This window comes from Pimephales promelas, chromosome 10 (assembly GCF_988280905.1).
Source record: "Pimephales promelas chromosome 10, fPimPro1.hap1.1, whole genome shotgun sequence".
Lineage (NCBI taxonomy): Eukaryota > Metazoa > Chordata > Actinopteri > Cypriniformes > Leuciscidae > Pimephales > Pimephales promelas.
Genome location: NC_142778.1, coordinates 16,456,886 through 16,481,447, shown reverse-complemented (window position 1 = coordinate 16,481,447; position 24,562 = coordinate 16,456,886). Strand labels below are relative to the sequence as shown.

The 24,562-nt window shown below is 41.3% G+C and overlaps 2 protein-coding genes and 1 long non-coding RNA gene across 3 annotated transcripts in view; 1 reads left to right on the top strand and 2 right to left on the bottom strand.

Moving 5' to 3' along the window:
• Positions 1 to 16,932, bottom strand: part of olfcn1 (olfactory receptor C family, n1) — a 30,522-nt gene extending 13,590 nt beyond the window's left edge. The window contains exons 1-5 of the mRNA XM_089116605.1: positions 16,862 to 16,932; positions 16,255 to 16,444; positions 15,677 to 16,174; positions 15,411 to 15,516; positions 15,155 to 15,292 (exon numbers count right to left, since the gene is read on the bottom strand). Coding sequence (XP_088972731.1) covers positions 15,155 to 15,292; positions 15,411 to 15,516; positions 15,677 to 16,174; positions 16,255 to 16,444; positions 16,862 to 16,932 — 1,003 coding nt within the window. The remainder of the gene's footprint in view (positions 1 to 15,154; positions 15,293 to 15,410; positions 15,517 to 15,676; positions 16,175 to 16,254; positions 16,445 to 16,861) is intronic.
• LOC148977364 (uncharacterized) lies at positions 1,860 to 7,945 on the top strand. The gene is made up of 9 exons (XM_089116660.1): positions 1,860 to 2,005; positions 4,267 to 4,339; positions 4,949 to 5,034; positions 5,697 to 5,917; positions 6,024 to 6,988; positions 7,095 to 7,164; positions 7,246 to 7,414; positions 7,786 to 7,837; positions 7,871 to 7,945. The coding sequence occupies exons 1-9, from the start codon at positions 1,860 to 1,862 to the stop codon at positions 7,943 to 7,945; spliced, it is 1,857 nt and encodes a 618-aa protein (XP_088972786.1).
• Positions 8,163 to 10,566, bottom strand: LOC148977363 (uncharacterized). The gene is made up of 2 exons (XR_016169889.1): positions 9,977 to 10,566; positions 8,163 to 9,880 (listed from the first exon to the last, which is right to left on the bottom strand). It is a non-coding gene; the product is annotated as an uncharacterized LOC148977363 (long non-coding RNA).
• Positions 16,933 to 24,562: the final 7,630 nt, after the last annotated feature.

The following is a 24,562-nucleotide window of genomic DNA, read 5'->3' as shown; positions in this document are numbered from 1 at the left end:
GGTAGGGGACCTGCACGCATTCTCCGTTGACGAAGCGTGCCTGGACTTCGGGCCGGCTTACTCTCACGTGATCTTGAGACCCCGGCCTGGATATGTGCCCAAGGTTCCTACCACTCCCTTCCGGGACCAGGTGGTGAACCTGCAAGCGCTGCCCCTGGAGGAGGCAGACCCAGCCTTGGCACTGCTCTGTCCGGTACGTGCGCTCCGTGCCTACGTCGACAGAACGTGGTGTTTCAGGACCTCAGACCAGCTCTTTGTCTGTTATGGGGGGAGCCAGAAGGGAAGGGCTCTCTCAAAGCAACGGCTGTCTCACTGGATAGTGGACGCCATTGCTTTGGCTTACCAACAGCAAGGTCGACCGTGCCCCCTTGGTGTGACGGCCCATTCCACTCGGAGTGTGGCTTCCTCTTGGGCTTTAGCGCATGGCGCCTCGCTAACTGACATCTGCAGAGCTGCAGGCTGGGCGAAACCAAACACCTTCTCAAGATTCTATAATCTGCGAATTGAGCCGGTGTCCTCTCGCGTACTCGCTCCCGCCAGTACTGGACCCGCTTAGGTGTCTTCGCTTGCTCGCCATTCCACTCCTCGGACTGGATAAATGCGATATTCCTCAGTTGAGTCTTCCGTTGAAGCCCTGAGTCCTCCAGCACTCCAGATGCGGGCACCACTGCTCTTGCTCTGGTGCCGGCTAGGTGCCTCCGTGTGCACGGTTCACTATGGTAACTGTCACATGTGTATTATCCACTGTAAGCCTCTCTGAGCATGTGTCTTCCCTTGGCAAGCCATCTGCCACACCTGGAGCTAAGTTTCTAGCCACCCCTAGGTTGTTGCTCCAGTGATGTCCATATGTAGTCCCTAACACGGCCATATGTGTATTCTTAAGTCCTCCCTATGGTAGGCATTGGTTGCATGTCCCTCCCGGGATATGCTTCCCAGTGTACCTTGGTATTCCTGTGTTAAAGTAGGAATTCCTGGTTATAAGTTAAGTTCAGGAGTCCAGACTTTCACAGGGCACTGGAAGACAGCTATGAAGATGGCGCGATGGCTTAGACCCCCATTCTCCGTCACTCCTGACGTAACTCGGAGTGACTACGAAAGGGAACGTCTCGGTTACGGATGTAACCCTCGTTCCCTGAGTAGGGAACGGAGAAGTTACGTCTCCTTGCCACTTCTGCTGTACCGCTGGGTAGACGCCTGAGTTCAGTCTCGGCTCCTCAGCGAAGACTTACTGCGGTTGCGTTCACTTCCTTTGCGTTCACTTCCTTTATACCCACGGGGTGGGGCGGAGTTACGCTATGCAAATTTCCGCAGCCCCAAGGCATTTCATGTCATTCACTGTAATGAATTGCTGTAAAAATTACAGCAATATTTTACAGCTGCTGGCTGTTTTTTAATAATACAGCATATTGCTGTAAACTGCAATGCATTCTGGGGTCGCGTGGCAGTTTGACTCAAATTTACAGAATAGTGCTGTAAATTTCAAATCAGAGGCAGAGCCATCGACGTGGGACTTTCAACGGTCGTGATTCGGGTAGCGACAAGGAAGAATCACATGCACACAACTGTGGTAAGTGACTATTAGTTATTTTCATATTTTGTAACTCCTGTCACAGTATATGAAGGTAGGCTATAGGTTAGCGGTTACTATTTTTAATCCAGGATTCACGCGCCCGCGGTAGGATTTAACACCTTTCCCGGCGCTATAGCATAATATTTCTGGAAAACCTGAGTGCCTATTCATTTTCAATGACACCAGTGTTTATTCACGGGAACTTCGTGTTAATTAGCACAGTTCATCGTGATTATTTATGTCAGACAGTCGTCTGTTAACACGGGCGTCGAAATGAAAACGCGTTGCTATGGCCCTGCTGTCAGCCCGCTCACGGAGTGTCGCTGAATGGGAGAATGGTGCTGTTCCAAGCGGTTTAACTTGCCAGCTGGGTGTGGATTTGTGTGACTTTATCTTCAACCAGGTAATAGGTAATCGGGAACTTCGAAGTTCCAGGTAATCGGGAACTTCGTGTTAATTAGCACAGTTCGTCGTGATTATTTATGTCAGACAGTCGTCTGTTAACACGGGCGTCGAAATGAAAACGCGTTGCTATGGCCTTGCTGTCAGCCCGCTCACGGAGTGTCGCTGAATGGGAGAATGGTGCTGTTCCAAGCGGTTTAACTTGCTAGCTGGGTGTGGATTTGTGTGACTTTATCTTCAGCCAGGTAATCCTAGTGTATTGTATAACGTTAGTTCATTTATAGTATACGTAATATGCTTTTTAAATTTACAGATATTTGTGTTTGTTTTTATCGTCCTGGCAAAGTTTTTTTTTTTAAACAGGGTGCACAAGGCCAGTGTGGCGACCGTCTATGGTGGTGACACATGAACAAATGAACTGATCATGCGCGAGCAGCGCGGCGCTGACCTATTAACAATCGAGTTGACTTATTGGCGTTGTAGAATATTTTTCCTTTAATTATTTTTTATTGCGCTTCTGAGTCTGGCTCTGGTCTCAGTTGTCGATTTGCGTTAGTGCAGTGACAGTGAGTGGGAAGTTGAGAGGGCTGTGCAAGGAGTTCCACTTAGCTATAGAGGTAATTTTCTAAATTATTCGTTGGCTGTTGCATTTGTTGGCTCAAGAGTAACGCTAACGTAGTGACTTTAAACAGTAATTTATTATTTGACATAACATCGTTAAGTTAAGTGAGATATTTTTTGTGTGTGCGTCAGTTGGAAATTATATCAGGTATCGTGCCAATTAGCATTTAAAACATTTTAGACATATTAAGCAACGTTTAGACACATTAAGGCTAACGTTTAGACATATTAAGCAATGATGCATGTTGTGTAGAGCATTTAACTTTAGAATGCATTTAAAGTCACACACGGGTTTTGTTTCGCGCACTTTTTTGAGCGCTTTCGCGCACTTTTTGAGCGCCTTGTTCCTTCTATCCATTGTATTTTAATGTCTGACTCCAGATAGCAATGTTTTTTGAGTGTGGAAAATAAGGGTAGTTAGCATCCTAAATAATAAGTTTCAAGATGATCTGTCAGTTTTGCTCAAATGAATTTGAGACCGTTATGTCTTATGTAAGGCACATGAAATTACACAGATATTTGCCAAATGCAACTTTTAAGTGTGGAATAGCTAACTGCAGTTTGGTGTTCAAAAGCTTTAATGCATTTAAATCACACTCATACCGGTATCATAATGAGAGACAACCTGTAGCTTTGGCACAACTCTGCAGTAACGTTACTGATTTGACTTGTCACATTGAATGCTGTTCTGTGCATTGTGAGGATTTGGCTGGTTTTTTTTCACATCTAAAAAGCCATTTAAAAGAGGGCACAGCAGTAACTTGTCCATTTAAACAGTGCAAAAAGACATATTCTGTCTTGTCAACGTTCACATCGCATTTATCAAGATGTCATAAAGGAAAGACAGAGCACAGTCTAATTGAAACCATTGTTCAGATAACAGGTGCAAGCCAAGGAAGCTCTCTGGAGTCTATGGTCCATTCTGAGGACAGGTGTGAGGCTGATAACTCAAATCAAATGACTGTAGATGAGATTTGCCCAGAACATGTAGATGATGAGATGTTTTTAAAAAATCTGTCTCTATTTTACCTTAAGTTGCAGGCAAAGTTGTTGCTTCCTGCGTCTGTTATTCAAGCGATCATTGAAGGATTCCAGGAGATACATGACATGAGCCTGTCAAATATGCTGAATAAACTAAAAGAAAAATTGATTCTACTTGGAGTCACTGAGACAGACATAGAAAGAGTGGTAGATGAAATTAAAGTGGATGATCTTCTACACTCTTGCAACACTCGTAGATTGAAAACAGATCAGAGGAGGAAAACCGTGTTTAAAGAGAGCTTCAACTACATTGAGCCAGTTCCCATTTGTTTAGGGAACAATGAAGCAGGAAATGAATGTTTTGCCCAATACATTCCAATAAAAAAAACACTTTCTAGTCTTTTTAAGAGTGAGTCCATGCGGGAGCAACACCGCAACACCCATTTGCAAGTTCATGACAGCAATGTTTTTAAAGACATTTGGGATGGAAAAGTAGTTGCAGAAAATGCTTTGTTTAAGTCAGATCCCATGTCCCTGGGCTTGATTCTCTATCAGGATTCATTTGAAGTAGTTAATCCGTTAGGTTCAGGAAAGAAGAAACACAAAGTGCTGGCAGTCTATCTCACTTTAGGAGACATTTTGCCTCATAATCGGTCAAACACTGACCATATGCAACTTGTTCTTCTTTGCAGAGAGCAAGATTTCAAATTCTTCGGACATGATTTGGTGATGGGGCAGTTGGTAAAGGATCTCAAAGACCTTGAGGTGAGTGGCATCCAAATGCCCAGTGGTGAGATTAGGAAAGCAATTGTGTGTGCTATTGCTGGAGATAATCTTGGCTCACATGCTATAGGAGGTTTTGTTGAAAATTTCAGCACCAGTTCCTTCTTTTGCAGATTTTGCGAAATTGATCGACCAACATTTGTGGCAGACCCATTGGCCAAGGGGCCAAGCAGGACTGTGCATTCATATAAAGGTAATATCCAAGCAGAAGATTTGCACCTCAAAAAGGGGGTCAAATTTGACTCACTGTTCAATGACTTATCACATTACCATGTGTGCCAGCCTGGCTTGCCTCCATGCATTGGACATGATCTTTTTGAAGGTGTTGTGTCCTATGATTTGGCTCTGTGCATTAAACATCTGGTCAGAGTTGAGAAACAGTTTACATATGTGGAACTGAATAGAAGGATAAATCAATTTAGATACCTAGGCAATGATGCACATGATAAGCCATGTGAGATAAATTCTGGGAGTGATAAACTTGGAGGGCATGCTGTTCAGAACTGGTGTTTCCTGAGATTGCTACCAGTGTTAATAGGAGACAAAATACGGGACCCAACTGATAATGATGTGTGGCAACTTGTTTTGCAGCTCCGACAGATGGTAGAGTTCGTCTGTGCACCTGCCATTTCTTCTGGACAGATCGCCTACTTAAAGGTAATGATTGAGGACTACATGTATTTTCGAAAGAAACTATTTCCTGACCATCCTCTGAGGCCAAAACACCATTATGTTACCCATTATCCAGAACTGACAGTCCAGTTTGGGCCACTCATTCGTCTCTGGACCCTCAGATTTGAAAGCAAGCACACTTATTTTAAGCAGTGTTCAAGAAAGTTGCACAATTTCAAGAACATTTGCTCTACTCTTGCTGAAAGGCATCAGCTATTTCAAGCTTACTTAAGTGCTGGTAGTCTGTTCCCACCCCAGGTTGTTGTTGAAAAAGGAACAGATTTTTGCCCATCCGATTACAACGACAATATTAGAGAAGCTGTTTCACACCTTAACTGTCAGGCAAACACACTAATTTCACATGAGGCAAAAGTAAAAGGGACTAAATACAAAAAAAATATGTTTCTTGTGCTTGATCAAATTGATGATGGAATTGTATTTGGCAAAATAAAAGCCATTCTCATTCAAGGAGATTATGTCAACTTCATCACAGAAAGATATAACTCTTCATCTCTCATTGATCAGGGCCTTCATTGCATTTCCGAGAAACCTGCAGAAAGGCTGTGTTGTGTCAGCCAAGAAAACCTATTAGACTATCATCCCTTGCCCATGTACAAATTGTGTGGCCTGTCAGTGTTTGCTCTTCACCACTCTTTTCCTTCTCTAGAATGATGTCTGAAACTGTGGGGGAGGAAGTAAAAAAGGTCATTTCCAAAGCGCTTCCTGCTCTTTCAGAAGAAAAGAAGGAACAGTTGATGCAGAGACTTATTAGCTGGGGTGTGGAGAGCACAGATGACCTAAAGTATGTAGAGGGGGCGCCTGGAGTGGACCTGTCTGATTTGCTCCCACCCATCCAGATTCGCAAACTGCTAGACATCTTTAACAGAGGTTATTTTGACTTTCTGTATATGTATAAAGTATATTTTTTGATAACGTATATTAGCACAGTTACATAACACTGACTTTTTGATTATGTATTTTCTTTTTCTATTAGCTGGAGAACACAATATATCAAGTGATGTCCCTCCAACAACAACAACTCCGCCTTCCTCCACTGTCACGTTAGAAACAATTAGCCCACCAAGCCTTTCTTCAACCGGTGCAGTTACTTGGCTCGAGTCATTTCAGGTTCCCTGGAACAAAATGTCAAGTGAATTACGCATTGCAGTAGCAAATAGAAAGAGACCACTCCCCCCTGATCGCCGCAAAATGATTCGCATCATTGTTGATGAAATTAGGAAGCATGAAAAGAATCCAAGCAAAGCACAGTGCCTTGCTGTTGCTCTAAAAATAGTCAAACAGTATCCAAAGAGCTTTTCTGATTTTGATGTTCAAGAAAGAAATGAAATTGGGTACTACTCCCTCTTGAAACAAATAAAAACCCGTGTAGAACACGTCAATAGAGATAATACTTTAACACGCCGGCGACGAATTGGGGGAGTATCTGACACACCTGAGAGAATGCAATGTAGAGAACCAACAGCCACATATGGATGTGCGCAATGGCAGCCTGAGCCTCCGCTTGCAAATTCTGATGATGTACTTGAGGAAAAAAGACAAACTTTAGAGACTTTGTACCAACAATATGGAAAAAGTGGAGCTGACAGGGGAGATGTTTGTGCCATAATGAAGGGAACTTACTATTTGCAAAGAAAGCACATCAATGACACACAAGCACCTCCTATCAAAGACCTCAAAAGCAAATGGCCATACCTGTTTGTGCAAAAGTACATTTATGCACATTTTGAGGAGCTTACCAGTATCGCCATCCACAAAAGGCTCAACCAGGCCATAGAAGAGTATGGTAAAGTTCTCGTTGACTTCTTTAAGAGCAAACCCACAAATGATGTGGTCAAGAAAGTCTTATCCAATGAAGAGGAAGAAATTGGACCCCTTGTGATTAAACTCATCCTCGCACATTTTCGAGAGGATCCAGATGGACTTCTGCTTCTTGCAAATGTAAGTATATTGCTGCTTTTTTGTATGTTCTTGTATTAGTTTATATGGACAGGCCCTCCACTGGGATCCTGTGGAGTTAATTGTGTTTTTCTTTTTCACTCTCTAGAGGTTCAGCACAGCAGCTGACCTTCAAGCGACACACACCATACCTGGGAGCCCACGACTAATTGTGCTTGGTAAGTCTACACACTCTTGATTGACCAGAACTTGGTCTTGGAAAAGAAATATATTGTCACATGTGGAATTGATTGTTTTAGGAGACACTTTGACGAATGGGCACTGGCTGCTGACTATTGAAGGCGAGGTTGTCTGTGAGGGTATTCAGCCCAGCTTCCTGTCTGGCCTTGCCTCTCTGTTCGCTGCATATTATATTTTCAATCTTGAGTACCAGGAGGAGGCAGTGTGTACCTTGGAGTTCATTCAAAGGTAATGGTTGAATTCTAACAACTTCATTACAAGCATTTTACATGTAGGTTACGTTTTTTCAGAACTTTTCTTTTATCTATGTAGACTCAATCTAAATAGAATATCATGTTTATATCTATATTATATCTATTCATGTTCATATTATACGTATTATCTTTTGAGGCCTTTGATACGATGTTTCTCACAATGACACAAAGAAGATTGCATTTTTCAGGGTGAAACTAATCAGTTAAATCAGATGATTTAATTAGTGGACATCTAAAACTTCCTTGGAATTTAACATATGGTCCAATTTCAAAAACATGATGACTTGCCTCATAAGCTAAAATCAACCTTAATTACATATTGTCTGTTTTTTTATGACACTGTAGGCGCTTTGTAGGCATTAATCCGGAGAGAGGAACAAAGTCGTCAAAAGGAAAAGTGGCATCTAAAATGACAGGGCAAATGGTGCAGAAAAAACAGGTTGCAGTGAACCCACATGTTGCCACTCTTCTGTGCAAATTGATGGATTTTCAGTGGAATTTCTAAAATGTAAGTAGATGTATACACAAACTGTATCTGTCCTCCTCTATCTCTGTCTGTATCTGTCCTCCTCTATCTGTCTCTTTCTGTATCTGTCCTCCTCTATATGTGTCACAGGTCGAGGGGAGGAACGCTCGGGTGACCAACCACCCCCCCTCTAACTGAGTCACCACCGTGAGGAGCCGACACCACAGGCACACAACAGAGGACCCGGAGACAGAGACAAGTTTCAAAGGAGTAACAATCTTTATTCAACCAAGGGTTTCTCACAGTTCAAGAGACTCTCGTCGATGTACGATGATGGAGCAGGGGGGTTGAAGCTTACTTCTCCCCAGCGGTGCTGCAGACTTCCAGACCCAAGAGTAAGTATGTCAGGTAAGGATTCTTCACGGTACAAAGTACTCTCGTTGGTGCACAGTAATGAAGCAGTGGATTAAAAGCTTACTCTTCCCCCAGCGGTGCTGCAGACCTCCAGACTCAGACAGTAAGTATGGCAGGTAAGGATTCTTCACAGTACAGAATACTCTCGTTGGTGCACGATAATAAAGCAGTGGATTAAAAGCTTACTTTTCCCCCAGCGGTGCTGCAGACTTCCAGGCTCAGACAGTAAGTATGGCAGGTAAGGATTCTTCACAGTACAGAGTACTCTCGTTGGTGCACGATAATAAAGCAGTGGATTAAAAGCTTACTTTTCCCCCAGCGGTGCTGCAGACTTCCAGACTCAGACAGTAAGTATGGCGGGTAAGGATTCTTCACAGTACAGAGTACTTTCGTTGGTGCACGATAATAAAGCAGTAGATTAAAAGCTTACTTTTCCCCCAGCGGTGCTGCAGACTTCCAGAATCAGACAGTAAGTATGGCGGGTAAGGATTCTTCACAGTACAGAGTACTCTCGTTGGTGCACGATAATAAAGCAGTGGATTAAAAGCTTACTTTTCCCCCAGCGGTGCTGCAGACTTCCAGACTCAGACAGTAAGCATGGCAGGTAAGGATTCTTCACAGTACAGAGTACTCTCGTTGGTGCACGATAATAAAGCAGTGGATTAAAAGCTTACTTTTCCCCCAGCGGTGCTGCAGACTTCCAGACTCAGACGGTAAGTATGGCAGGTAAGGATTCTTCACAGTACAGGGTACTCTCGTGGGTGCACGGTAATGAAGCAGTGGATTAAACGATTACTTTATCAGCGTTGCTGTATACTTCTGGGCTCAAGCAGTAAGTAGAACAGGTGAGGATATTCACAGTACACAGTACTCTCTCTTCAGTTCACAATAGGGAGACAGTGAGTCATAAGGTTACTTTACCAGTGGTGCTGTATGCTTCTGGGCTCAAACAGCAAGTAGAACAGGTGTGGATCTTCACAGTACAAAGTACTCTCTCCTCAGTTCACAGTAGGGCGACAGTGGGTTAAACGATTACTTTATCAGCGTTGCTGTATACTTCTGGGCTCAAACAGTAAGTAGAACAGGTGAGGATAGTCACAGTACACAGTACTCTCTCTTCAGTTCACAATAGGGAGACAGTAAGTCATAAGGTTACTTTACCAGTGGCACTGTATTCTTCTGGGCTCAAACAGCAAGTAGAACAGGTGGGGATCTTCACAGTACAAAGTATTCTCTCCTCAGTTCACAGTAGGGCAACCGTGGATTAAACGATTACTTTATCAGCGTTGCTGTATACTTCTGGGCTCAAACAGTAAGTAGAACAGGTGAGGATAGTCACAGTACACAGTACTCTCTCTTCAGTTCACAATAGGGGGACAGTGAGTCATAAGGTTACTTTACCAGTGGTGCTGTATGCTTCTGGGCTCAAACAGCAAGTAGAACAGGTGGGGATCTTCACAGTACAAAGTACTCTCTCTTCAGTTCACTGTATCACTCTGGGCTTCTGACGGGGGCAGATATAATAACCTTCCACGAACGTGTAAGCATGGATGGGGGCCACTTCTCAACAAAGACACAGCACACTTGTGTTCACTTCAATTCCACAGCAATAAATCAATGTGTATCAATAAGGCAAAAGCACTGCAATTCACTCACACGATAGGGTTGGACAGAGGCCCCACTCCGGCCGTTGCGCTCGTTTACAGGGTTTTCACTTTTAATTCCTCCTCATCACACTCTGAAACACATAGCTCCTCCAACAGTCAGATCCACATTCACTGTATCCTCTTCAAGTGGTTCAAATGTTCATAAGATGAACACAATTCACTTATCTTTCCTCTCTCCTTCCACAGCACAGATCCAGCCCTAGCTCGGCCCAGCAGTCTTCCCACAAACGATCAATCTGACCCAGCAAACTCGAATGGGCGATCTCCACACTCCAACGATTTTTCCAAGGAAGCCTGTATCCAGCACTGCCCAGAGTCAACCCTTTGGAATCTTGACACACTGTACACCCACCAACCGCGCTGCAAACACTCTCTAAATGCCCCTTTTATATCGTGGCTTATGAAACAGGGAGTCCGTGTGAGTGCCGCTCCTCTCTCTCTCACACCTGCAATGCATTAGCGCTAATCAGTACGGGCATGTTTCCATCACACCCGGAACCGTAGTGGAGTGTTGCACCCAATACGTTCCCCTAGGAAACTCAGGACTCTCAAGAAGGTTCCGTTTACTGAGCGATTTTGTCACCCGTGACATCTGTATCTGTCCTCTTCTGTCTGTCTCTGCCTGTATCTGTCCTCCTCTATCTGTCTCTGTCTGTATCTGTCCTCTTCTGTCTGTCTCTGACTTCATCATTATGTTTTGTAATTTATCTAATATTGTCCTTTTTTTTCTTCTTTTCAATATTTCTAGCCAGTGTTTGCTTCCTGTGATGAAACTTTTTTTTTTTTTTTTTGGACCAAAAGTTTGACTCACTTGGGGCCTTGTTGTTTTGCCATGGTTTGTTCAAGAAGTGGTGAAAACTCATCAGTGGAACTTCTAAAATGTAAGTAGACGTATACACAAACTGTATCTGTCCTCCTTTATCTACCTCTATCTGTCTCTGTCTGTATCTGTCCTCCTCTATCTCTGTCCTCCTCTATATGTCTCTGTCTGTATCTGTCATCCTCTGTCTGTATCTGTCCTCCTCTATCTCTGTCCTCCTCTATATGTCTCTGTCTGTATCTGTCATCCTCTGTCTGTATCGGTCCTCCTCTATCTCTGTCTGTATCTGTCCTCCTCTATCTGTCTCTTGCTGTATCTGTCCTCCTCTATATGTATCTGTCCTCTTCTGTCTGTCTCTGTCTGTATCTGTCCTCCTCTATCTATCTCTGTCTGTATCTGTCCTCTTCTGTCTGTCTCTGACTTCATCATTATGTTTTGTAATTTATCTAATATTGTCCTTTTTTCTTCTTTTCAATATTTCTAGCCAGTGTTTGCTTCCTGTGATGAAACTTTTTTTTTTTTTTGGACCAAAAGTTTGACTCACTTGGGGCCTTGTTGTTTTGCCATGGTTTGTTCAAGAAGTGGTGAAAACTCATCAGTGGAACTTCTAAAATGTAAGTAGACGTATACACAAACTGTATCTGTCCTCCTTTATCTACCTCTATCTGTCTCTGTCCTCCTCTATCTCTGTCCTCCTCTATATGTCTCTGTCTGTATCTGTCATCCTCTGTCTGTATCTGTCCTCCTCTATCTCTGTCCTCCTCTATATGTCTCTGTCTGTATCTGTCATCCTCTGTCTGTATCTGTCCTCCTCTATCTCTGTCTGTATCTGTCCTCCTCTATATGTCTCTGTCTGTATCTGTCATCCTCTATCTCTGTCTGTATCTGTCCTCCTCTATCTGTCTCTGTCTGTATCTGTCCTCTTCTGTCTGTCTCTGACTTCATCATTATGTTTTGTAATTTATCTAATATTGTCCTTTTTTTTCTTCTTTTCAATATTTCTAGCCAGTGTTTGCTTCCTGTGATGAAACCTTTTTTTTTTTGGACCAAAAGTTTGACTCACTTGGGGCCTTGTTGTTTTGCCATGGTTTGTTCAAGAAGTGGTGAAAACTCATCAGCATCTTTGTGGTTTTAAGAACCGTTTTAGTATGACCATGTTGGTCAACTTGTGTTATACAGTAATGTATTTTGCATTTTTATTCTTTGTTTGAAATGATGTGTAATATATGTTGTAATGAATTGAAAAATAGTTAGTTCACCCAAAAGTGAAAGTTCTGTCATTAATTACTCACTGTGTAAGTTGTGTTGCTCCAATAGAGGGATAGAAAGCTCTTTCATCAAAATGAAACAAAGGTCCAAAGGTCTTTCGGGTTTGGGATGAAATGAGGGTGAGTAATTAATGACAGAATTTTCATTTAGGTGTGAACTAACCTTTAATTTCATGTACATTTTTTCAATTGATTTTGGGGTATAATAATAATTACAATAGTTTGTATAACAATAATTATAATTTAATAACAATAATTTGGGGTGAAGTTTTTTTTACATTTTACATCTTCTTACAGATTTGTAAGTTATATATTAAATAAATTTTGAAATGTTTTTCAAGATTAACAAGTGTCCATTTTTTGTTATGTGATTTAAGCATTATTAGCACAAAAAATTGTTTTTTATGCAGTTAATAGTTTAAATTAGAATTCAGCTGCTAGTCATTAATAGGCAGCAATCAGAAAATACATATTGAATATACTACATTTTGCATAATAGATACAAATACACACTAGAAGTAGTTTACTGTAAAAAAAATACAGCAATTTTTAACAAATACAGCTATTTACTGTAATAATGTGAAATACAGTGAAATACTGTAAATTACATTACAGAACGCTACTGTAAAAATTACAGTAACTGGCTGGCAACCCTGCTGCCAGTATTTTACTGTAAAATTTACAGGGAAATTTTTTACAGTGTTGGCTCATTTTTAAATACTCGAAGAGGATTGGCTTTCTATGCGAAACCCCCATTCTCCGTCACTCCTGACGTAACGTCTCCGTTCCCTACTCAGGGAACGAGGGTTACATCCGTAACCGAGACGTTTTTGGTCCTATCTGGGCAGGCAGTGCATCTCTTGCATCACTTTTTGCCTGACAAAAGTGAGAGTAAAATAACATTATTTATTACGCTTGTTTTTGATAAATGACAAAGTGCAACAACAGTGTTTGTTTAATGCAGCTCGGAAAACATAACCGCGTCGCGCGTGTTGCGTTCATATGCGCGTGCACGAAATGAAACTCGCATTTTTCAAGCAGAAATGTGGAGACCAGAAATACTGTACAATACATGCACGTGAATGATGGCACTCCCAATCAAAGTACACATTATAAAGACAATGATTATCTAGTCTCAGTGTAGTTAAAAACTCTAAACAACTGCACTAATTATGCAAGATAGAAACCTTGACATTGATTGACTATTGATTTAACATTATAGGCTATATTGAATTTAAAATGTTGATTAGCTGGACATTCTGGTCAATATGAATGCAAATCCCTCAGTAAATAACCATAAATCAAGATTTGCTTCAACATGCATAAAAAAAATAAGATAAAAATCATAGGCTACTGATTCCGAAAATACCCAGGCTGTAGAGTGAACCAATTAATCTCAAAAGCCAAAGTTCAGGGTTGTACTATTTATGTTTACGTTAATATTCACTTGTTATCTTAACATTCTATAAAAATGCTTTATTCAGTAAATATTGTTTGTTTGAACCTCATTCTGTTCTATATTGTTGTACTTATTCTTTGACTGTTTTGTTTAAAGGAAGGACGATTATATTGGGCGGTATAGGCTCTATGCACAACTTACTTCCGCATTCTGTTTGAACAGGTCTCATCGCTTCCGGTCCAGGTCTTTTGTATGTGCTTCATGAAATTTTTTGCGGTTTTACTCAAGATAACTTAAAAGGAGCGAGCAAAGATTAGCATAACCAATATCCAGGGACGTGCAGTCAGGATAAGCAGGGTAGGCAGTGCCTCACCAAAGGAAATGTTGACATTACAATTATTAATTCCAAGAGCTTTTTTAATTCTCCACATTATTAATTGCATTTATTTTATTCCAAATATTAATTTTTGTAACAAAATAAAAATCAGGAATACTCATATAATACTCCTTTAGCCATAGTTTGCTCCTAACTATGGGGGGGGGGGGGGTGCCCTTTTTACAGGTCAGAGCAACTGCCCCTCAAAATTCCTCTGCACGTCCCTGCAGGCAGGTGTGCTGAAGCAGGTTGGAAATACACTTTGCAGGGACAGTGGGTCCCTAGGAGCAGAGTTGAAAACATCTCCTCTAGGTTATTTTTTTTTATTAATTTGATGAATTGGACTGTCTTTATTGACTGACTTAAGTTATTCCCTTATAAAATTGTGTATATAAACAGTTTAAGAAACACATTACAGTTGATATTAACTTACAGTAAAATAATATACTGTATATGTTCTATACAGCTTGGGTCCAAGTTTGTAAAATGCAGAACCCTTTTTTTCCACCTGTGTAGTTCAAAAATGCCCCTGCATTGTACTAATATTGCTTCATATTTAATAACAAAAATGAAAAGTGGCTTCTTCAAACAATTATTGAGATTTTTTGGAGTGACCTTTTGACACTCAAACTAAAATACATGTAAATATCAGAAATGAGCATGTGTTGTTTTTTATTTGTATGTAACCTAAGTATAAACTTTTTTCATATACATTTGTATTTGCATTTGACCTTCAACCAGGCCAGCTTTACCTTAATATTGTTCTGAGAATTATTCTTGTTGTCACACCCATAAATGGATGTTCAACACTGAGTAACAGGCAACAGTAAATGGCAGGTTACATACAAGAAAAGTCAGAATAAAGCTGAGCACCAAGTGATAAAAACTAAGACAAAACCCAATTGCAGAGAGTACATCACATTGTATGATCATCTTTTCTTGGTAACAGTTCATACTCAGGTTAAATGGAGGTGAATATATTGAAAACCAAAACACAAAAACAAGGATCTGTGTCATAGTAAATGCAGGAACACTGAGTCTATGTGGCAATCGCCCAAACCATTTCATAAAATTATTGCCTGGAATTGTAGCCTTAAAGGCCACTAACACCACTATTGTTTTCCCCAGAACACAGGAGATGGAGAGGACAAAATTAATCCCAAATGCTGTGTGGTGAAATTTGCAGGAACAAGCAGTTGAATGTCCAGTATGTGGACTCAAAGAGTACCATGAGATTGTAAAAAGTAGCACAAAGCTTAGATTTGAGTTCCTGACTCTGTGGGTAAAAATATATCTTTGTGTACAGCTCAAATATGTCACAACTGTAGTCTGGCCAGTAAAAAACAGAAAAACTGTGATTAGCAGAACTCTCATAATCCACTGGTGAATGAGGGCTCTGCTGGGTAGTTGAGTGCCGATCTGCCATTGCTTTGGACTGATTTCTACAAGTACACATGAAATGAAAAGCACATTTAGGTTGGTTATGATGCCATATCAAATATGTGCTCCCTAAACAAAGTAACACTTCATATACAAACCAAAAAGACACAATTATTTCACCTTTAAGCTTCCATATGTGTATGCAGGTGAGCATATTTGATTTGAAGCAGTGTTTAACCATTTGGTTTAACTTCCTCTGTTTGTCCAGTGAACATCTCAAAATGAACTGCCAATAAAGATAAAAATCATATATTGATGTAAAAGTGCAATTATTTCTTAATCTTAATCTAAATTATTCTTCGTATTAATAATAATAATAATAATAATAATAATAATATATCTTAGATTAAATGTAGGGACAGCATTCATTGAACAGAAATCTGTACCTGGTATAGCTCACAATTTCCTGTCATCATGTTTAAAGATCTGTGGAGTGACAGTACTAGCTTGCAAGGCATTGTAGTATGCACACAGATTAAGGCAGACATGATCCAGTGATCTGTCTGCAGAAAGGTACCAATTAGAGCTTTCACTGCTGGCTCTGACAGTTTCACACCAGGTAAAAACATATTGAGCCTCGGCGCATGGGACTCATTCAATTCATAGAATTTAGCTGACATAAACCAGGCCCCAGTTATAATGCACAGTTTATCTGCTATATCCACCTGGTCCTCGGTAACCAGAAACAAATTAACTTTGAAGCACACACAGTTCATTCCTCTTCTGTGATTTTTGACATTCAGTTCACACATTATGTGAAGTGCAATTATCCAGACACTGCCTGAAAATTTTCCTTTTTTCAGATAAAAACTGTTCATATAATGTAACAGCTGGAGATACACATATCTGTAGATTAAACATATGCTTGAAGACAGATTGAATGCCTAGACATAAATAAAAAAAGAGAGATTTAAAAAGGCATTTTTTTTCTTTGCATGTAGCAATCTGTGTTTGCAATGCTCACCTTATGAAAGCCCAGGTTGGTCTGATTGGGCTCCAGGTTGTGCTGATCACCCAGGACCTGCCTATTCAGGACTTCACAGAAACAGAGTATCGTTGGGCGTATTGGAATAATCATTTGTACTGAGAACGCCTCAGGTTTTTCCACAGAAATGATCAACAAGTGCACAGATTGATATTTCTCTTCAAGGCAGCTGAAATAAGAAAAACAGAAAATCTTAGACTTATTGACTCCAAAAGCAAATGCACATCATTATTTAATCACAGCACCATGGAATAACATAATCACAATTTCTGTCATGTATCTGACATTTTATGTTAAAATCACATATTCACCTTGTCATCATGCAATATTATACAGCAGTATTCAAATATGTCTTTCTAATAATGAATGTATAAATAAATTATAAAACAGTGACATAGCAAACATTAGCAGTATAATTGTAAACAAAAAGTACATGAGTAAATTAACTTACTCATGTACAAATCGTACCCACCCTTGACATGTTATCAGTACATGTCTTCTATTAAATGTCACGACTCTGCTAACTTTGACAGTGCTGTCCTCTGAATGTTCACTATTATCATTTTGGCTCTCAGCATCTCCTCGCCTAAGTGATGTACAGAAAGGGTTCAGTGCTCTAGTCAGAAGAGCAAATAGAACCACAGTGGCTCCTCTCATCTCAGAGGCTGGGCTGGTATAGAGTTCCTGTTCAGGGTAGGGTCCTAGCTTTATACAATGCTAAGTGACAAAGGAGGAAGGTACCTACCATTAATGTGAAACACAGGAGCCAATACTCAGAGGTAAACATTGCATTACACTTACATCTTTGGATAGCACTACATGTTGCTTTAATTTTGATAAATTTAATAACTGATTAATTTAAAACATTATTCACAATAATAGTACAAAATATGTAACACAAAAATAAATTTTGATTAATTTCACACCACTGAAAAATCAGAACAGATGTACAGTCAGTTCTGTGGGTTGAAATGTTTTGTACATTGATGTTTGACTGAAGCAACTGCCAATACGACTTTTAAATAATGTCCACCGAACATGAGACATTAAAGGTGCCCTATAATGGTTTTAAAAAATTATTTTATAATGTTTCCTGGGTTGCCCTTATAATGTTAGTATGTTTTTTAGATCAAAAATAGTCATAATTCAGAAATAAAAGGCATTTTTCCTAGCCTGATTTTAGCCTCTGATCTGAACACTCTGTTGGAAGGGGCGTGTCTGCTGTGTGTAACCGGCCTCTGCTGTGATTGGCTGACATGCTTGCATACGAAAATAGCTATGTATTACATGTGAAGTGAAACTCTCTCAAATAATTTTACTACAGCTATTATACGGTTTTACTATTACAGCTATCGAGATTAACGAATCGTGAGATGTTTTTGAAGTATTTGGATCTATTCCCATCACAAACTCATCTGTGATGAGCAAGTAGAGGACAGTTGATCACGAGGATGAAGATATTTTCATTACAATGCAGTCTCTCTACTCTCTAATGCAGCAGACACGATGATGTAAATTCATAACGAGTTTGGCAAGTGTCCAAATAAACTCGCGCTGTGTGGATTGTGGAAAGATTGTTCTTTGATCGCTTTCTGTATGTAATTTATTCACAATTTAAATACGATTTTTTTTTTCCATCCTACTAACTGAAACAATGTGAAGTTGATATTTAATCACTGGCTCGACTTACTGATGCATAAACAGTATAGAGAATGGGAATCTACTTCATGGCGCAGTGCACTCTGGGTAGCGGCAGCCATATTTTAGGACACGGTTGCCGTAACTAAGGTAAACAAACCCACATGGACCGTGAGAAGATCAAGCACAAGGTTCTCTACCGAGATAAGCTGAACAAGGAAGCAAAGGATCGCTGCTTAGAGAAAATGAAGGCAATTAACGGGCTCGATCCGTACGAACACAGGGAGTGATCGACTGATCTGAACAAGCTACCGCAAACAACATTTCCTGACGTGTTTTTCTTACCTTGTTTGTGGTGTGAGCGCATACACATTTGAACCAGACACACCCCTCTGTCACCAACAACAACAACACTGCAAGTTAAACTCGGCGTCGAAACTGATATATATTTTGAGTCTCTTAAACGGGTTAAAAATAAGAAAGCTATGTCAGCAATTGAATTATGCTCTAAAATGTTTAAGTGAAAATTAGGAAAATTATTTCTCTTTTTATAGATAATGAAGTTTGTAAGTCTGTCTATTTAAGCTATGTATTATATTTTGATTTATTTTATTTTTTTTCAATTAATTTTATTCTGATTTTTTTATTTTCCTGTATAATATGTGTTTACGAACTGTGATGCTTGTATGTTTGTAACTTGCATTCTAATAAAAAAAAGTTAAACTCTGCGTCGTATATATTTTCTTTTTTACTTAGGAAACATTTTAGTTAAGTTGTTTACTTTTATTAAATGTAATTTCCAGGCGAAAAGCTGTTGTTTTTGTTGTTTCTGCAATGTTCTAGATTAGTTTCTGTAATAAATCAGAATCCGGTTTATTTCCAGGTTTTCACATACGAGGATTTTACCTTGGTATATTGGTGTTTAACCGTACACATAAACATAAATAAAGAACTAGATCAAAAGTACATGTCTACAAAAAATATACTGCAGATTTGACTATGATTTGACGTTTCTCACGCAACCTCCGTGTCCTAAAATCCCACAATGCCTTGCATTACTGGCGTCCGCTGATGTCACGTTCCCATTCTCTATTAAACGATTTTGAGAGAAAGATTACCTGTCTGAACTTGAACAATTACACATCAGCTCGGTCCGAGGCCAGCTCTTGGCAAGTTGAGGAAAGGGTCGTCGGTGAAATGTTTGTAAATTTCCGGAGAAAATAAAATGAATCCATTGTTTCTTCAGTGGCTCGGATAAAGGAACTAAAAAATATACTTTTGTGTTCATGTGTAGATCCGAACACTGATCAACTGCCATGCTTCGACTGCGCAGCTCCGTCTCGTCTATCACTGAACATGGGCTGGCATATGCAAATGTTTGGAGTCATACATATTAATGATCCCGACTTTTACGTCAGAGTCGGTATTATGTGGAGATCTGCCTGTTTTTCAGGGGTGTTTTTCAAAAACGAGATTTAAGTAAGAAGGAGAAAACAATTGTGTTTGAAACTCACTGTATGTCATGTCCATGTACTGAACTCTTGTTCCCTTTCGAAGTCACTTCGAGTTACGTCAGAAGTGACGGAGATTGGGGGTTTCGCATAGAAAGCCAATCCTCTTCGAGTATTTAATCACGAGCCAATGGCATGCAATGCCTTGGGGCTGCGGAAATTTGCATAGCGTACTCCGCCCTACTCCGTGAGTATAAAAGGAGGAAGTGAACACAACCGCAGTATGTTTTCGCTTCGGAGCCAAGAGACTTCTTCACTCCTAAGCCATTCTCACTGACAAGACTCTTCGAGACGAGCTCCTCTTCAGTGTTGGTGTGACGGCGATACCCAGCGAGATTCTGCATTGCCTGCGACCTGAGCAGTGGTCTGCCAGACTGTGCGCTTCTCCCTGGACGCCTCAGCGCTGAAAGAGTGAATTTCCTCCTCTCTATTGAAAGAGCTACACGTGGCACGTCTTTTTAAAGATGTTTCGCCGTGTTCTTCTGGATGCGGTCGATTCATGTCGTCCTCTGATGGTCACGATCGCTGCTCTGTTTGCCTGGGCATTCAGCATGCAGCAGCAGCGTTCGTGGATGACTCATGTTCCTTTTGTGGGGATATGACCATCTCTACACAGCGATCGAGACTCAATGATCTAACAAAAGTGAGAGTCCCCGCGTCCGCTACTCGTTCGGCTTCTTCTTCGAGAAGCTCTTCGACTCGCGGACAGGGTGATCTGACGGTGACAGTGTGGAACAAAAACCCGACGAGAGATCCTCGGGCCACACCCCCCGCCCCAGTGTCAGAGCCAGTGAGCGCTGCTTCGATTCAGGCGTCTGCCTCTTCGCAGGGACCGTCTGTTTCGTTCGGCGCTCCAGAGGATGACGCGATGTCGATCGTGGCATCACAGGGCGGGCTCGAGTCCTCGGGAAGTGAGGATGCGGCTGCGTTGCCTCCCTCGGGAGCGCCAGCGTTGCCGTGTCTGATCCCGAGATGACGGCCATGCTATCTCGGGCCGCCGTGAGTATCAGGTTGGAGTGGAACCCTCCGCCCTGCCCCGATCTCTCACGGATGGATAATTGGTTTTTGGGGAAAACTGCCGCCGCAAGGCCACAGCCGAACCCAATTCCATTTTTTCCCGAGCTGCATGTGGAGCTGACGTGCACTTGGAAGGCTCCTTTGACCTCTCGAGAGCGCGCTCCAGTCTCCCCCGCCTTTCCTCCCCTTGACGGCGCGGCTGCCCGTGGGTTGCTGGGATCCCTCCCCTTAAACATATTCTGCCCCGACGGTCAGCTGCTGCCTCCACCCAGCCGTCGGCCCAGACGCCTCCCTCTGCTCGCCGCCGAGGACGCCCCCCTGCGGCTCCCCTCCCTCCCACGCGTCCCCAGCAGCAGCCTTCACCCGGGACGTGGCGTGGAGGAGGCCGCAGGCATGCGTCGCAGCCCCCTCAGGCCGCGCGCCCCGCTAAACGCCAGGCGAAGCGGCGTTCCTGAGACGGGCTGCTCAGTGCTCAGGGCAGCACCCTGAGTTGGTTAAAGAAAGACTTAACATCATCACTGAGCACACAGACTGGAATGAGTACACTCGTCGCCCCAGCGCGTCGACCCTCTCATTCCTCTCTGTCTCTGAGGGTGCGGAAGGGAGTGTGTGTCGTCCCTCGACTACGCACCTCCCCTCCCCCTCTCTCGCCAGACCCCCAACAGAACAGACCCCAGTGGAACGCTGGTCCTTCCCTGGTCTCTTCTGTCGGGGAACGGGGCTCGACTGTGCATCCGCACGGGGTAACACCCAAACGCATGCCAGTCTCCCCGCCCCGCTGCCCCTCCGGGGGGACGTCTGTGGTTCGCATGACCCCGCTGGTTCACTTCCTGGGAGCTTGGCTAGAGCTCCCCGGGCTGTCCCGCTGGGTCATCAGAATGATCAGATTCGGCTACGCGATTCAGTTCGCACGGTCTCCTCCCCGTTTCAGGCGAGTTCGCTCCACTATGGTCGGTGGCAATGCTCCGGTCATGAGAGCGGAAATTGCGACCCTGCTGGCGAAGGGTGCAATCGAGACGGTCCCTCCAGCCGAGGTGAGGTCCGGGTTTTACAGCCCCTACTTCATTGTCCCCAAGAAGACCGGTGGGTTACGACCGATCCTGGATCTGCGCATTTTGAACCATACTCTTCATCGGCTACCGTTCAAAATGCTCACAGCCAAACGCATGTGAGAATTTTGCTCACCCTTCGCCCTTTCAGGGCTTGGGCCCTAATAATAATAGAAAAGAATAATCCCAAGGAAAACAATAGGGCCTTCGCCCTTTCAGGGCTTGGGCCCTAAATATAGCTGCGAGCAGCGATTGCGGGCCCAAGCCGGTGGCAACGCAACCCCGGTGCCTTTAGTTACCTAAACCCCACTTTTGTCAAACCCCGATTTGCTTCAAACTGCACCGGGGTGGCGGTACTGCCAGCTTTGGCCCTTCGTCGCTGCTCGCAGCTATATATATATATTTAAAGCCGGTGGCACCGCCACCTTGGTGCCTTTAGGGTTATTCTGCAATGACGTGCAAAAATGTAGCCCCCGCTTTGACTGAGAATGAGGTTAGTGTTTTAAAATTTTTAGGAAAACAAATACATTGAAATGTAGCACATGAATTTTAAACTCTTTCAGCTTCAATTACAAATACAATCTTACTTTTATTTAAAGCAAACTATACATTTAAAAGATGGGGGTTATATGCATATTTAAAAAAATACAAAATTATTATGCTAACAGACAAGGACTTAGAGACAAGGACTTGCAGGAAAAATCACAGCCAACCACACACACACACACACACACACACACACACACATATAAACACAGACAACAGCCCTCCCCACACGCGCACACACACACACACACACACACACACACACACACACACACAGACAGATACCTAAGCTCAAAGAGAGCATGACTACATTCAAACAAACATATCTGACTTTCTGTGGGTGCTAGCTAATGAGTATCAATTAGAAAGTTGTCCGGCCCGATGAGTACAATATACATACTGATTTTTGTAACTGTAGATAAAACCTTTTGTCAAAAGGTGGCGCTACTGAGCCCTCACCACGCCCGTTTCTGAAACTTTGCACATGTCTACTGGCTAATAAATGTGATGTGTCTGATGAGTTTCTTGCAATTTGAAGCATGCTAAAGGTCTCAAAAGCAACCTAAAAGAATGGTAAAGTTTGATGCGTTGCCACGGCAACATTTTCAAAGATATCAAGAATCCATTCACACGTCTTCATCTGCCGTATGTTTACATTATACAGATGAAGTTTGAAGCAAATCGGGTAAAAATAAAAGGGTGATTTCAAAGCATTTTGAAAGTGACACATTTCCTGCTGCCAGTTGGTGGCGCTATAATTCTAATTCTACTTTATCTAAAAAAACCCTGCACTTTATACACACACACACACACACACACACACACACACACACGCACACAAACAACAGCCCTCCCCACACAGACACACACAGAGAGAGAGAGAGAGAGAGAGATTTTTTTTGATTTTGACAATCAATTTATTTAAAAAATTGTTTACACAATTGTTTATACAATTTTACACACACCTAAAAAAAAATAAAAAATAAAATAAAAATAATAAATAAATAAACAAAAAATAATTACTGCAACTCTCTTACAAAAACAATTTCGTCATCATTGACTGAACACAGAGCATTATTACAACACCAATGTATTTCAAAGTCTTTTATCGTGCTCATCAATTTATGAAAGTTAAAATCAATAAGAATTCTTGATTTTACCATATTTTTGAAAACTAATACAACATCTTGTCCTGGCTTCTCTTCTATCTTATTTCTCCTAGTGATATAGACAGCATATTTTGCTTGTCCCACAATAAAATTAATAATGTGACATTTGAACTTTTGTTTTGAACTGTAAAAAAAACCCAAAATATAATCTTGCTTTGAAAAACAAATATTAAAAGTATCCAAAAAGGCACTTAATAAATCAAGAATAGGGTTAAGTCGATCACAGTCCATAAAACAATGAAAAAAATGGTCTCTCGTTCGAGACAAAAAGGACATTTGTCACTTACAGTGAGGTTTAAAATAGATACAAATGCATTTACAGCAATAGCTCCATGTAAAATCCTCCATTGCAAATCACCAAGCTTCTTTTTTAATGGTGGTTTGTAAAGTGCTCGCCAAACAGGTTGAATATCAGAATTGATTCCTAATTTTTCTCTCCATACTGTATCTGTTTTGTTCACTCACTGATCTGTAATAGGCCTGTAGGGTGAGCAGGTCCCACACCCTTGAATTATGAGGAGCTAAGTTTGTAGTCTCTGTCATTTCAATGAAATGTGACTTCCTGCTTATTATGACGCAACATGATGATTTTTACGTCATAATAAGCAGGAAGTAAAACACTAAAATCCTTGTTTCTCCCATCTCAGGGAAAAATAAGCAGTCCTTCCAGAAAAACGCGGAGGTTTTTTTTGTGATTGTTGCGGGCAAAAATCCTTGATTACGCAGCCCGTTTTCTTTAAAAATGCGATGGAATATGCGGGATATTTATGCAATTTTATGCGATGAAATTGCGGGAACTTGCAAAAATTGCGGGAACTTGCAAAAACTGCGGTTTGATGAAAAAGAGAAAAAAAGTGATTCCCCCAACACTAGGCTACTGTAAAGAGTCATTTCCTATTACTTTCTATGTAGCAAGCACTACATCATAGAAAGTGCTGGGAATATTTAATTTCTCATCTTGTTTTATTTTTATTAAATTTTCAAAACCACAGAGTTTGATATCAAGTTCTTGATATTTCTTTCACATTTTCTGATGTCTTTATAACATCTGAGAAGTAGCCTAAAACATGAAACAATAATTTGGAGGAAAAAAAAAATAAAGAAAAAAAAATAAAGATCATAAAAATAAAGGGCATCAGACATATTAAATTCCTTTAGCAGAGATACAGATCTTTTGGGCGTTTCGATTTTTTTTTTTTTTTAAAAATTAAAGACTCAAAATACATTTTAAAGGCTGTTTTGAAATGAGCAAAGTTGGGTTTTGAGTCACTCCACTTAGTTTGATGAATATGAAATTGTCCTAATAATAGAAAAAAATCGATAACATACATAAAGTCAAAATCATTTGAATGAAGAT